The 14,175-nt window shown below is 34.7% G+C and overlaps 1 protein-coding gene across 1 annotated transcript in view; it reads left to right on the forward strand.

Annotated features, from left to right (window-relative positions):
• The window catches only part of CNTN5 (contactin 5), a 1,322,225-nt gene that overhangs the window by 1,250,991 nt on the left and 57,059 nt on the right, over positions 1 to 14,175 (forward strand). Inside the window, exon 18 of the mRNA XM_081062322.1 lies at positions 9,016 to 9,165. Within this exon, the coding sequence (XP_080918448.1) occupies positions 9,016 to 9,165 (150 nt within the window). The remainder of the gene's footprint in view (positions 1 to 9,015; positions 9,166 to 14,175) is intronic.

Genomic DNA, 14,175 nt, shown 5'->3' on the forward strand with positions numbered 1-14,175 from the left:
TTCTCGAGTTCATCTGTTTACATAGGTGTTTACCTCTTGTCCAAAAGCATCTGCTTGGGTATTTACAAATACTTAATTATAATTTACATTGTCATTTATTTTAAGTATTAATGTCAATATTAGTTATTTATATTTAATTATATATTAATATTATTATTCTATAATTCAATACGTCTGTCGTGTGTTGCAATGGATGTACTAAATGCGTCCATCTGGCTGACAGTCTTAACTGGGGCTTATTTTGGGGGTAGGATTTATATTACAAGCATCCTGAAAAATCATGGCAGGGCTTATTTTCCAGTTAGGTCTTACTTTGGGGGAAATATGGAAATTTACATTTACAGAGCCTTTCATCCTAAAACACCAGACTATATATTCTTTTTTAGTGTACATGCAGTGTTCTCAAGGATAAACCATATGATGGGACACAAAACTATCCTCAACAAATTTAAGAAAATTGAAATCATACCAACCATATTCTCTACCCACAAGGTTTTGAAATTGGAGATCAACTGCAAAAAGAAAGTGGGAAAACCCACAGATATGTGGAAATCAAACAACATACTACTAAAGAACGACTAGGTCAAGGAAGAAATAAAAGGAGAGATCAAAAGATACATAGAAACAAATGAGAATGAAATACAACATATCAAAAGTTTTTAGATGCTGTGAAAGTGGTGATAAGGGGGAAATTTACATCATTACATGCCTCACACAAGAAACAAGAAAAATCCTGGGCAACCAGATAGCTCAGTTGGTTAGAGTGCAAGCTCTTAACAGTTCAATTCCCGCATGGGATGTTGGGCTGCTTCCCCTGCAACTAGATTAAAAACAACGACTTGACTCGGAGCAGATGGGTCCTGGAAAAACACATTGTTCCCCAATATTCTCCAATGAAAAAAATTTTTTTTTAAAAAAACAACAAGAAAACTCCCAATTAACCAACCTAACATTACATCTTAAAAGAACTAGAAAAAGAAGAACAAATGATACGCAAAGTCAGCAGACGAAAGAAAACAACAAAAATTAGAGCAGAATTAAATGAAATAGAGAACAAAAAGACAATAGAAAAAAAATTAATGCAACAAAGAACAGGTTCTTTAAAAAGATTAATAAAATTGACAAATCCCTGGCCAGACTCACTAAGGAAAAAAGAGAAAAGACAAAAATAAACAAAATCAGAAAGGAAAGAGAAGTTGCAATGGATACCGCCTCCCCCCTGTTTGAATGGTTATTATTAACAAGTGTTGGAGAGGTTGTGGAGAAAAAGGAACCCTCATACACTGTTGGTGGGAATGCAGACTGGTGCAGCTGCTATGGAAGGCAGTGTGGAGGTTCCTCAAAAAATTAAGGATAGAATTACGATATAACCTTGCAAACCCTCTCTTGGGTATCTACCCAAAAATCTGAAAACATTTATTCGTAAAGATATATGACCCCTATGTTCATTGCAGTATTATTCATGGTGGCCAAGATATGGAAACAACTGAAGTGTCCTTCAATAGATGGTTAGATAAAGATGTGGTACATGTCTACAATGGACTATTACTTGGCCATAAGAAAAGATGAAATATTGCCATCTGTGACAACATGGATGGATCTTGAATTTATCATTCTAAGCAAAATAATTCAGACAGAGAAAACTGAGAAACATATGACTTCACTCAGATTTGAAATATAAAATGGAAAGCAACAAAGGAACAAGACAAACAAAAACTCACAGACACAGACAACAGTTTAGTGGTTACCAAAGGGTAAGAGGGGGAGGCAGGTGGTAGAAAAGGGAAAAGGGCATCAAATATATGGTGATAGAAGGAGAATTGACTCAGGATGGTGAACACACAAATGAAATACATAGATGATGTATTATAGAAATGTACACTTGAAACCTATATAATTTTACTAACCAATGTCACCCCAATAAATTTAATTTTAAAAAGTGAGATATAAAATCAGTAAAATATCCAAGTGCAATAACTGTAAAACTAAATTAACTGGAATGTTACAGGAGTAAAGTGGTTAATTTTGTTGCTTAATTTATAGAATTCAGTTTGTTTATCATTATAGTGCAATATATATATATGTGTGTGTGTGTGTGTGTGTGTGTATATCTATATATATAGATATATAGATATAGATAGATATAGATAGATAGATAGATACACATATATATACATATGTGTACATATATATATATATATATGTACATATGTATATACATACATTAATTGTGGGTATTGGCCTCATTCCTGGCTGCATTTTAACTCTGTGATATCTCTGTATACCTAAAAAATTGGGGGAATTTGTAAGATTGGTAGATAATTCTGGAAAGGACACAAATTGAAACTACATGAACAGGATTACACAAGAATACTTATAATCTCTACCCCAGTCCTCCCATATTATCCTTAGTGTGACAGCCCAAACCTTTTGCTCTGAAGCCAGAAATAGATTCACCTCCAGATCTGGTGTTATGCCCTCACCAAATCCATTTTCCTACCTGCTGCTGTGCTCCCTGCCCACTCTTGCCTCACTGCCCATATAACTTATTTCTTGGGAAATTTTCCTTGTAGATGCATTGAAATATGCATATATTTCCTTGCTCATTCCATGTCCATGTTCTTGTCCCTTAACACATGGCATGCCAATCCAAGACATCTAATCTTCCTCCTACTACACCCAAGTTTCCTAGTTACTCGTATTCCTTGATTTCTCACAGGTCTTTGTTCGCCTGTTTCTACTTTTTGTTGTTTGATAGATGATGATGATATGTAGGTAGGCAGGTAGATAGGAAAATAGATAGATGGATAGATAGATAGATGATATATAGATAAATAGATAGATAGATAGATAGATAGATAGATAGATAGATAGATAGATAGATAGATAGATATAGATAGATAGATAGATGATAGATAATTTACTGAATTTTTTTGGCCCAAGCTAGGGACAACTGAGATTTTGTGTGTGTGTGTGTGTGTGTGTGTGTGTGTGTGTCAGGCATTTGGACTAAATGTTATTTTGGGGGTTTGTTCATTTAGAAGTCTCTACTGTAAAGTTGCATTCTTATCTTTCTAACATAATTGAATGCTGCAAAGATTTTCAAGTTGAGTGATTTTTTTTTAATTCAGTTCAGCAAATACTTATTTAAAAATCTGTGGTTGTACAGTGTTTATAAGGAAATATATATTTTTTTCAGAAATGTATTTCTGTAAGCAATCAATATTTTGTCCTTGATTGTGATAGGGTTCTAGCAAGATGTCTCCTCCCTTAATGAAGTCACTTGTTTTTCCAAAACTCAGCATCTCTTGCAGCTACTGGTAGAGATATACCATCCCCCAGGCAAAACTGCCAAGGAGCAATCCTCAATTTTTGCTGCTTTAAAGTAGCTGTTTTAAATGCATTCTGATTTTAACCCCTAGTACAATCTGACCATAACTTTTTTCACTCCTGTAATGGGGAAAGAAGTCCTTCTGGAGCAACATGAGCTCCACTGGGGCAGTGGGCCTTTGCTTTCACAGTTACTGCCTCATCTAAAGCAATTTCATTAGAGATAAGCTCTAATGCGGAAGTATCTATTAGAGAGAGAGAGAGAGAAAAAAAGATGGGTCTGGAGTTTGAACTCTCCGATAAAGTTAATGAAATTCATAAGCTAATATTTTATAAGCACTTAAGATTCCTTTATACACCAACATGAATACAAAGTATAGTGAGTTCCTCATTTTTGATAAATGAAGTAATGGGTTACACATGAACCTTCTAGCTGAGCATATCTGGAATTAATTTCTCAATACTGCCCACCCCAAAAATCAGACTCAAATTAGGTGACTGTGAGTGGGACTAATTTTTTCATTTTGGAGGAAATATGAAAACAACCATAGGAAATAGATAATTTCACTTGCAGACTCCTTTTCTGGTCAAAAAAAATTGTTTTTGATTTGGAAACTAGACTGTCTTCCTCATATTATTGAGCAGTTTTAGATTAACTAGTATTTTACTGTGACTGCTTAGGAATACCAAATCATTTTTTAATTGATTTGCCATTGAATTGATTTGTCATTGTTTACTTAATTCAGATATTCAGTAGACATATCTTCTATCTGTGGATATGTTTTCCACTGATTGGTTGATTAAATTTGTCAACTAGACAGGCTTTTTTAGTTTACATTTAATTATTTAATTAAATTCTTAGATGCAATTCTTTTATTGAGAATAGCATCTTAACGCATTTCTCTCCCGTAATCAACATGGGACCCTCCACTGTTTTTAGTTACTGTGTGTTCTCTCTGATGCAGAATGTTCTGTTATGGAAGCTGAGAATTCCAGGATCTAGGTGTCAGCCAATTCAATTCTACTCCTGATGAGAACTCTTCTCCTGGTTTGCAGATAATAGCATCGTGTCCACTGTGTCCTCACATGGCAGAGAGAAAGAAAGCCAGCTCTCCATTGTAAAGTCACTAACTCTATCAGATCAGGGCCCCACCCTTATGACTTCATTTAACTTTAATTGCTTCCTATTTTTAAAATAGCTTGAATTACTGTGCTAAAAGATAAGACAGAATATCCATCCTCCAATGGCTTTCCATTTCTCTCAGGATGAAAGCCCAAGTTGTTTTTGACTCAGTCCTGCCATTCTATTTCTAAACTCATCTTCAATTCTTCTAAAAGCTAACTCGGCTCCTTACTCACCGGTCTTCTCATGATATGCTCCCACATATAATGCTCCTAATGCCTTGGCACTAGTTGTTCCTTCAACTGGGGATGCTTTCCCCCAGATTGGCATATCTAAACCCACACTTTCTTCAAAAGTTTATTCAAGTATACCTTCCCAGTGAGGCTTATTCTGACCACTCTATTTTGAATTGTAACCTGCTGTTGCAGGGGAGCTCTTGTGAAGTGTAGATGGGATTGCAAATTGACATAGCAACTATGGAAAACAGTATGGAGATTCTTCAAAAATTAAAAGTAGAACTACCATATGACCCAGGAATTATACTTCTGGGTTTATATCTGAAGAAACCCAAAACACTAATCCAAAAAGACATATGCACTCCTATGTTCATTGCAAAATTATTTACGACAGCCCAGATATGGAAGGAACCTAAATGCCAGTTGATAGCCGAATGAATAAAGAAGAGGTGATGTACATGTATATATACAATGGAATATTACTTAGCCATGAAAAAGAATGAAATCTTGCTATTTGTGACAACATGCATGGACCTAGAGGATATTATGCTAAGTGAATTAAGTCAAACAGAGAAAGACAAATACCCTGTGATTTTACCTACATGTAGAATCTAAAAAACAATAAATGAACAAACAAAACAGAAACAGACTTATAGATATACAGAGCAAACTGATGGTTGCCAGAAGGGAAAGGGCTGGGGGATGGGTGAAAAGGGGAAGGCATTAAGAAGTACAAATTGCCAGTTATAAAAATAGTGACAGACAAGATGGCCTCAGGGTTTTCTGAAAATTAATTTGGGGAACTTATTCAATAATGTTGTAAAGATTTTGTTGGGTATCCGATGGACATGCGTCCTATTTGGGAGACCACCTCAGAGATAATGTGGATGCCTGATCATGGCATTGTACACCAGAAGCTAAACATTAATGAATGCCAACTATAATTTTATATATATAATGTGATGGCTCGGTGTGAGATCTGAGGGATAATGGATGGGGGAGGGGGGTTCACAGTGTGAGGGATATAAATGATGAACGTCTAAGTATTACCTTGTCTTGTACACCTGAAACTAATAAAAAAAAAAAAAAGAATATAAAAGAGAAAAAAAAATAGTGACAGGGATGTAAAGTACAGCTTAGGGAATATGGTGATCATATTGTAATAACTATGTATGGTGTCAGATACTAGACTTATCAGGGTGATCACTTTGTAAGTGATAAAATACCTAATCACTTATTAATATATTGCATGTCAACTATAATTGAAAGATTTTTTAATTAATTGATTAATTAGTTAATTAATTGCCACCTGCCTGCTATGGACTGTATTGTGCCCCCTTCAAATTCAAATGTTGAAGCCCTAAATGCACAATGTGACTGTCTGTGGAGATGGGGCCTCTAAGAATATCAAGTAGGTAATCGGATATATGAGAGTAGAGTTTAAGAGAAAGGTTTAGAATAAAGATATAAACTAGGGCATTATTCACATATAAGTAGCATTTAAAACCACAAGACTGTATGATATACCCAAGTGTATAAGTATAAAATAGAGTATAAAAATCAAACCTGGAGCATTCAACTAGTAAGAAGTTGTAGAAAAGTAACTAGCCAAACGATAAAGAGGGGAAGCAACCATTTAGTTAAAAAGAAAACCAATGCAATGTGATATCCTGGAAGACAAAAGAATAAAGTCTATCAAGGAAGAGAAAGCAATCAACTGTGTCAAATACTTCTGGTCTGTCAAATATGATGACAGTGATGACTGAAAATTGATTTTAGCAGCATGGAAATCATTGGTGACCTTGACAATAGCAGTTTTAATAAAATAGTAAGGACAAAATCTCACCAAAAAATTGGGTTCAAAAGATACTCGAAGGAAAAATAATATAGACAACTTTTTAAAGAAGTTTTGCTGCAAAGGGAAGTCGAGAAATCAACATATTTTGAAGTCACAGATATCATAATTTCCTTATGGATTGGAGCAGGACAGGGGAAAATAAAAGGAATTCAGAATGACCCCAAGATTTTGGCTACCACATCTATAAGAATGCAATTGTCATACGCTGAATAAGGAATACTACAGAAGTAGGTGGGGGAATTTAAGACTGAGAGCCATATCCAAATAGAAATGTCTATAAGCCATTGGACATATGAGCCTGTAGTTTAGGGAAGAGGTTCATGGCTGAAAATATTAGAGTCATCAGCATACAAGGGTATTTAAAACCATGAGACTGCATTAGGTCACCATGGAGTAAGAAAATAAGAAAGAGTTAATAGAACTGGGTGCATGTGGAAGAAGAAAAGAAAACCACAATGGATACAGATAAGAATAGTCAGGTAGGAGAAAAACAGAAGTTAAGTTTTGAAAAGTGTTAAAAACAGAAGAGAATTATCAACTGTGTCAAAGGATGATGTTAGGTCTAGCAAAATGAGGAACAGAGACCAGACCATAGGGTTTTAGTAATAGAAACCATTACTTGACAGGAGCAGTCATGGTGAAAGGCAGAGGTAAAATCCTGATTGGAGTGGGCTCAACAGAGAATGGAAGGAAAATAACTGGAAACAGCAAGCAATAGCAACCCTCAAGAAGTTTTGCTATAAAAGAAATGTAGAAACTAGGTGAAGATTAGAAAGAGAGGAAACTTTGAGAGAATTTTGTTTGTTTGGTTTTGGTTTGGTTTTGGTGGGGAAAATACATGCATCCTTGTATGCTGATGGAAAAAGAAAAAATCCATTAGAAACATTCGGTTGGGAATGTGGGGGGAGGAGAGACACAACAGAGATGAACTGGTTATTCTTCTACAGTATTTTAAGAGGGGCAGCTCTTGAGAGGCATAAAGTTTCCTCAGAGGGGATTCAGGGTTCTATTCATTGGAAGAATCTTCAGAGAGACTATGAGTATACAGGGGATTTGGCTAACAATGGATTATGAATTCCAAAGGTCGCACTAAAAGGATTTCAAAGAGGAGGAAAGGATGGGAACTGGGACCGAAAAGGAAATGAGCAAAATTCTATGGGGATTAAAATAAAAGGGATGAGGGATGACCTAGAAGTCTGGAGTTGAAGGGACTGACATAAATAGAAGTAAATGAAAAAAGTGAGGTGAGTCCCAATGGAACCAAGGCAAGTTTCGGTGATACAGTGTAGGTTAGGAGCTAGGGAGGGCTGAGTGTCTGGGGATCTCTTGTTCCCTGTATGTTTGGCAGGCACAGTTCAGCATTTTGGCAAGTTATGGACTGAAGAGTACAGTGACCTTTTCCCCCCATCTCAGACTCCAAAGATATTGCTCAGTTACCAGTTCAATAAAAGAGGACAGACTTTTTTCCAGGTCTTCATTTCACTGCGCCAAAAAAGAAAATCAGCTGTGCAGGGCGAGATTTGTCAGGCGGCCCACACTACCGATGCTCTGGTTATTCACCTTTCGCAGAGCTGATTATTTGATAAAATTCTCTTGATACATTTCAAAAGAGATTTTCATGGGAAATCCAAATGCACTTAATTCCAACTTGTCATAGCAGAACTGCCCCGGGTCATCAAATCAAGAGCTACCCAGCCCCCGCCCATGCTTAAGTAGAAATCCAGGACTGATATAAATCCAGAGGGTCTTTGTACATCGTAAGGGAGGTCCTCCTCTCTCCTCGTTTTCACTCAAGTAAAAAATGTTCTTCCAGAATTATTTCCTAGACAGCAAAGATGAGTGAACAAGAAAAGCAATCTCAAATAAAGCCTATATACCATGTAAAAAATATATATATTTTACTATGTGGTAATAATATTGACAAACAATTTTATGGTTTAATAAAATCTAAACGTAGTACAAAAGTCACTCCACGGCAAGTTCCGCTTAAATCCCACAAACTGGAATTTTTTCATTAGAGAAATGTATTGTTAATCTCCTGCTTGGAACTGCCAGTAGCTAAGCATGTTTGCCAGAACTGGGAAAGACAAATTGCTCAAGAAATTTCCCTAGAAATTTAAGAAAAACAGCTTAAATTATAACATTAGCTGGGCTCTTATGTGGTGCTGAGGGGTTGACAAAATGATTTTTAGTATAGATAATGGCAAGTTATGTTACAGCAATTCATGTATAAAGATGAGATGAAAGGATTCTAATTAAGTACAGCAAACTTCGACATGTGCTAGTGCTTACTTCCTGAAGATTGATTTTGATTTTACTAATGAGACCAGAAGTGACACCATGGCCATGTGTAATAAGGAAGCATGCAACTGCCTGCTGATCCTGTGAGTGCCTGTAATATCCTTAATTGCCATTTGTAACCATTTTCCAGTCCTCCTAATGACACGAAATCTCCTGTCTCTCCATAGTCCCAGAAATCATAACAGGGGACATGGAGTCAGCCATGGCAGTGGACTTGAACCCCTGGGTGGAATATGAATTTAGAGTGGTTGCCACCAATCCAATTGGGACTGGAGATCCAAGCACTCCATCTCGACTGATCCGCACAAATGAAGCAGGTAAGAATGTTGCAGAATCAGAATTCTATTTGGTATGCCCCTATCACTTTGAAAGCAAGTTGAATTAACCATGATTACGTCCTTTAGTGTAATGTTTTTTTCCTGATTCATTTACCTAGACATCATAAAAGCATGTTCGTTCAAACAATTATTTCACTTTATTTGTTTTCAGAACTTTTTCTCCTTGTTTCCACAAATAAAGGTGTATAGATACTTCAGTGTCTTCCCAACCCTTGCAGCCATCATCAAGTTACAATAAAATTGAAGTAGTTTTTTCTTCTAATTATGTACTCACTCAATATAGCAAATCTACAAAATTCAGCATAAATTGGTTCATCCTCTTTTTATCCACTTATAAGAATGAATTTTAATTGTAGCGTACTTCCTTAAAACTCTTTATGTTGCCCTTCACTGTCTGATCTCGTATAAATTACACTTAGCAAAGCCAGTCTTAACTCATTGCCTTTTTGACATCTGTGTAAAATAAATACCCATCTGCTTCCTGACTTAGAAAACACAGCATTCTTCTGGTCTTTCGAATGAGGTACCTCTGATAAAATGTTTCTAATGACCCCATAAGGGGAATTAACAGCTTTATTTTTTTAAAAAAATTTAAAGGTATCTTGCAGGATATAAAACTGAAAGCAACAAACGAACAAGACTAACAAACAAGTAAAAACTCATAGACACAGACAAAAGTTTAGTGGTTACCAGAGGGTAACTGTAGAGGGCGAAGGTAGAAATGGGTAAAGGGGGTCAAATATACAGTGAGGAAAGATTTGACTTTGGGTGGTGAGCACACAGTGCAATATATAGATGAGGTATTATAGAACTGTATACTTGAAACCTATATAATTTTATTAACTAATATCACCCCAATAAATTTAATTGAAAAAAGAAAAATATTTTTAAAAATTAGAAAAGATATCCTGCCTATCACCTGGTCGAAGCAGAATAGAGAATATTTTTTAATAGAGCTTTGATTACTTTGGACAGAGTCTTATTGAAATTAATATTTTATGTCCTTATAAACTTGGATATAAAAAATATCTGGTAAGATATTGGCTTAGGCAAACATAAATGTCAATAATGTTGATGAGAACAATTGGAAAACAATGGAGAAATGGGGTGGGGTAGATTGCAGATACTGGAAGGACAAAAACAAATTTTAATGTCTTTATACTCCATGATAACACATGAATCTCAATAATCATTAGAATAAAGCTATAAGAATGAGGATTTTTTTCTTATTTGTTCACTGTTCTAACTTCAACACCTAAGCAGAATCAGGTATTAGTACTCCAATGTCTTTGTTGAAAGATTAAAAGGGAATGAATGTTCCTTTTTTTCCTTTATATGCCCTCCTTATGCATATCAGTACCTGGATCAGAGACATGTATAGATAGAAGACTAAGAATTAACTTTGGGTATTTTGCATTATAGAACTGGACCAAAAATGTGATTTGTGACTTCTCACAAATTGAACAAAGCTCATAATAATTAAAATAAACTATCAAAAGGGTTCTTTTTCTAAAATACACTAGGTCTGGGCCTTTAACAAAAGTGTTTCTCTAAAATACGCTGGTTCTTTTTAAAAAAGAAAAAAAAAAAAAAAACAATCCAAAATGTTCAACTCATTGCATTAAATGTGACTAACCATACAAAAGATGTTCAAATTATTTCCATATAAAAATTAAGCACCTAGAAAATAAAAGACAAAGTAGCCTAAATTTGTTGGAAAAAGATTCATTCACAGAAAATCCAACTTTTCTGCTTTTGTGATTTGCCTATTAGTTTGTTCTTTCTGAACTTTTTCAGCAGTGCGAGTTTTAAATCAATATTAGTTCCTGATTAGATTTTCATGCATTCATAAAATCAGCCAGCTTTTGCAGTACAGGTGTTCATTAATTAAGAGCATAACAGGGTAGTTGTTCCTCATTTTATGTACTTATGGTGTAGATATTGAAATAACTGCCAATATTAGTATTTATGCACACATATTTTTTCAAACGAACTGTCTTATTTTGCATGTTGTTAATTGTGTTTAAACAAAAGCAAAGATTACTGCCTAATTCAAAAACTCTATAAATATTTATTTCAAAACTAAATAATCCTTTTGGGATGAAGAATCCTTTTAGACTTTTTTTGTAATATAAATCTCATGCTATTAAAAAAGCATTTTAGTAAAAACACTTTACTTTTCCAGCTAAAATGTACTCAGATGATGCATTTTAAAAGATTTCTCCCTCATCTATTTCTGCATCTACCTCAATCATACAGCTCCTATCTCTCCATTTTTTCAGGTTCTATATACAGGACATATTTTAACCCATTAAAATCTTATTGAACAGAAAAGAAAAATGCATGGAATACTCTACTTTGAAAGCAAATTGAGGAAAGCTTGTACGGCCTACTTTATGTTTCTTGTGCTTTAGTACCACCCAGGGTTAGCGCTACTAATAGTGTTGAGCCAAGGGCTGACTTTTGTGCCTGTTTTGTCAGGCAGCACAGATTAAAATGGACACCAATATCCTGAAACGTCCTCTCAAGCGACATGCTCTGCCTCTATTAAGTACATGTCCTGTATTTTAAAAGATGACCTCTTCTAATGGACCAAGTAAACTTTGAAAATCAACGGAGCTGCTTGGAAAAGAAAAGGTCTCACATTTGGGATGTTAAGTTGAAACTTTTATGTCCCTTTAAAATTCTCTTATTTACTAGAATAGTCTAAATCCCAAAGCAGCAATAGTAAAGCATTTTTACCTTAGGATTGCACCTTTCCCATACACCAAAAAGTTAATTTTTCTCTGAAATTTCCTCTAAGATATATTTAGAATTTTCAAGTCAACAAAATACTGTTAGTAGACAATAAATACAAGATAAATTGAATTTTTGTTATTAAGATGTCAAAATAGTAATACAAATATATCTTTAGTTTAATGTACATTTACATTTATTTATTTATAGTACAATTTTATCATAAGTTTTAGATAGATAGATGATAGATAGATAGATGATTGATAGATAGATAGATAGATAGATAGATAGATAGATAGATAGATAGATAGATAACCTGTGTTTAATTTTGGTAATGTGTTACATCATCAAAACAGTATATAAATTTGGGTTGTGTAATGGAAATGTTTTCTCTATTATTTAAAAAGATGACACTCAAGAGAGAAAATCACATTTTAGGAAATGAATTTGAAATATATGCTATGGTAGAAATAAAAAAAATATATAGAAAATGAGTACAGCATTTAATTAAACTTTAACATTGTACAAGTTACATATTTATAACAATAATTGTTGAAAGATAAATGAAAAGGAGAAAAGATAGAGATAATTGTAATAATTTAGAAACCTTTGGTATTTTCTATAGCATAAAATTTTTATTATTATAGAAGCTCTTGGTATAAATCTCAACATTTGCAGTTTCTTTATTTCAAATGTCTTTATTTCATATATATATATATGATTCTACCTTCTATATATGTATATAATTTTTTATTGTAATTTGAAATATATATACATTTATATATATGTATGTATATATATATGTATATATATATAATTCTACCTTCTATCTATAATTAAGAGCTTAATATTTGGAGAGATTAATATTAGGCAGATCTGGATTAAGTTCTCTGCCACTTACTACCAGTGAACATAGGTAAGATATGTACATATTTTCAAGACTCAATTGTCTCACTTATAAAATAGGGATAATATCACTACCTCCTCCTTTGACTCATTGTATTAAATAAGATAATACGTGTAAAGAGCATAGCATAGTGTCTGGCACAAAGTGAATGCTTAATGTTAGCCATTTATTATTGTTATTATCACTATCATTAATGTTAGTGAGGTATAACTTTATTAAGTGGAGTTTTCAACCACAGTAATCACACGTAAGTTGCTTTTTTCATATTGAAGAAATATTTTCAGGTTAAACATATTTTTATTGATACAGCTAGAGCCATCTGGTCTTTTGGCTTGCAGCCAGCTCCTCCAAAATGCTCTCCCATTGAGAAGTCTCTGCTTCAGACTGTGTGCCATCAGACCCTGCTACTCAATCCACCTGAACAGCTTGGGAGTCAAGAGAACATTTCAGACTGGAGCATAGTACCCAGCATGCTTTTTCCTAAATGCCCTCACCCTCTATGTCTGGCCTTTACATGCTGCCTTTCTTATGAAACCAGGTCTCAGTCTCCAAGTGGGTTGTGATATTGTCCCAACATGTACACATTTTCTGTGCTTCTTATAGCATAGTTAAGATGAAAAGAGCGGGGGGCGGGAAGAAGTGTCAAATGAAAGACCATGCTTAAAAAAGCTTGTTCCACATTCAACTAGTTTTCCAGTTGTGTAGTACACTGTATTCTGTCCTGCCATTCCCTTTTGACACCGAAATAGAAAATGTCACATGCATATTTCTAGCCACAAAAGGGAAAATATTTTTTCTGCAGTTAAGAGACTAATGCTCAACCAGATAAATATGAATGTCAACTAAACAAGCAGAAGAAAATCCTTTCCTAGCCTTGGCACTTTCTTCAATATATCACAGTATAACTGGTTTACTAAACAGATTGAACTCTCCAGTTTAAACAAAATGGTTTTTATTTTCTGTCACCACTGCTCTCCAAATTGCTCCATCTGGTTTCTGGCTTCAGCCTTAATTCTGTCCAAGACACATTTAGGTATTAGGGCTGTCCTTTCTCAGGTGTAAGAAAATTCCATTTGCATTTAAACGAAAACTTTAATCTCACTTCCAATTCCATATTTTTCTCCCTTCATCCCAGCACAGGCTTGACACCAGGGTATTGATCTTTTGTTTTCTTCTTCCCACTTCCTTCCTCGACTTCCGACTAACTGCTGCTCTGGGCACTTCCCAAGACAAACAAAAAGAAGAGGAAAAACTATTTAGGTGGTATAATTCGCAGTTTTCACATGGGTGTTGAGTGCTCCTTGTGATGGCATTTGTCCACCTGATGCTTCTTTCTTGGAGGGTAC

The sequence above is a fragment of the Rhinolophus hipposideros genome (assembly GCF_964194185.1).
Source record: "Rhinolophus hipposideros genome assembly, chromosome: 10".
Classification (NCBI taxonomy): domain Eukaryota; kingdom Metazoa; phylum Chordata; class Mammalia; order Chiroptera; family Rhinolophidae; genus Rhinolophus; species Rhinolophus hipposideros.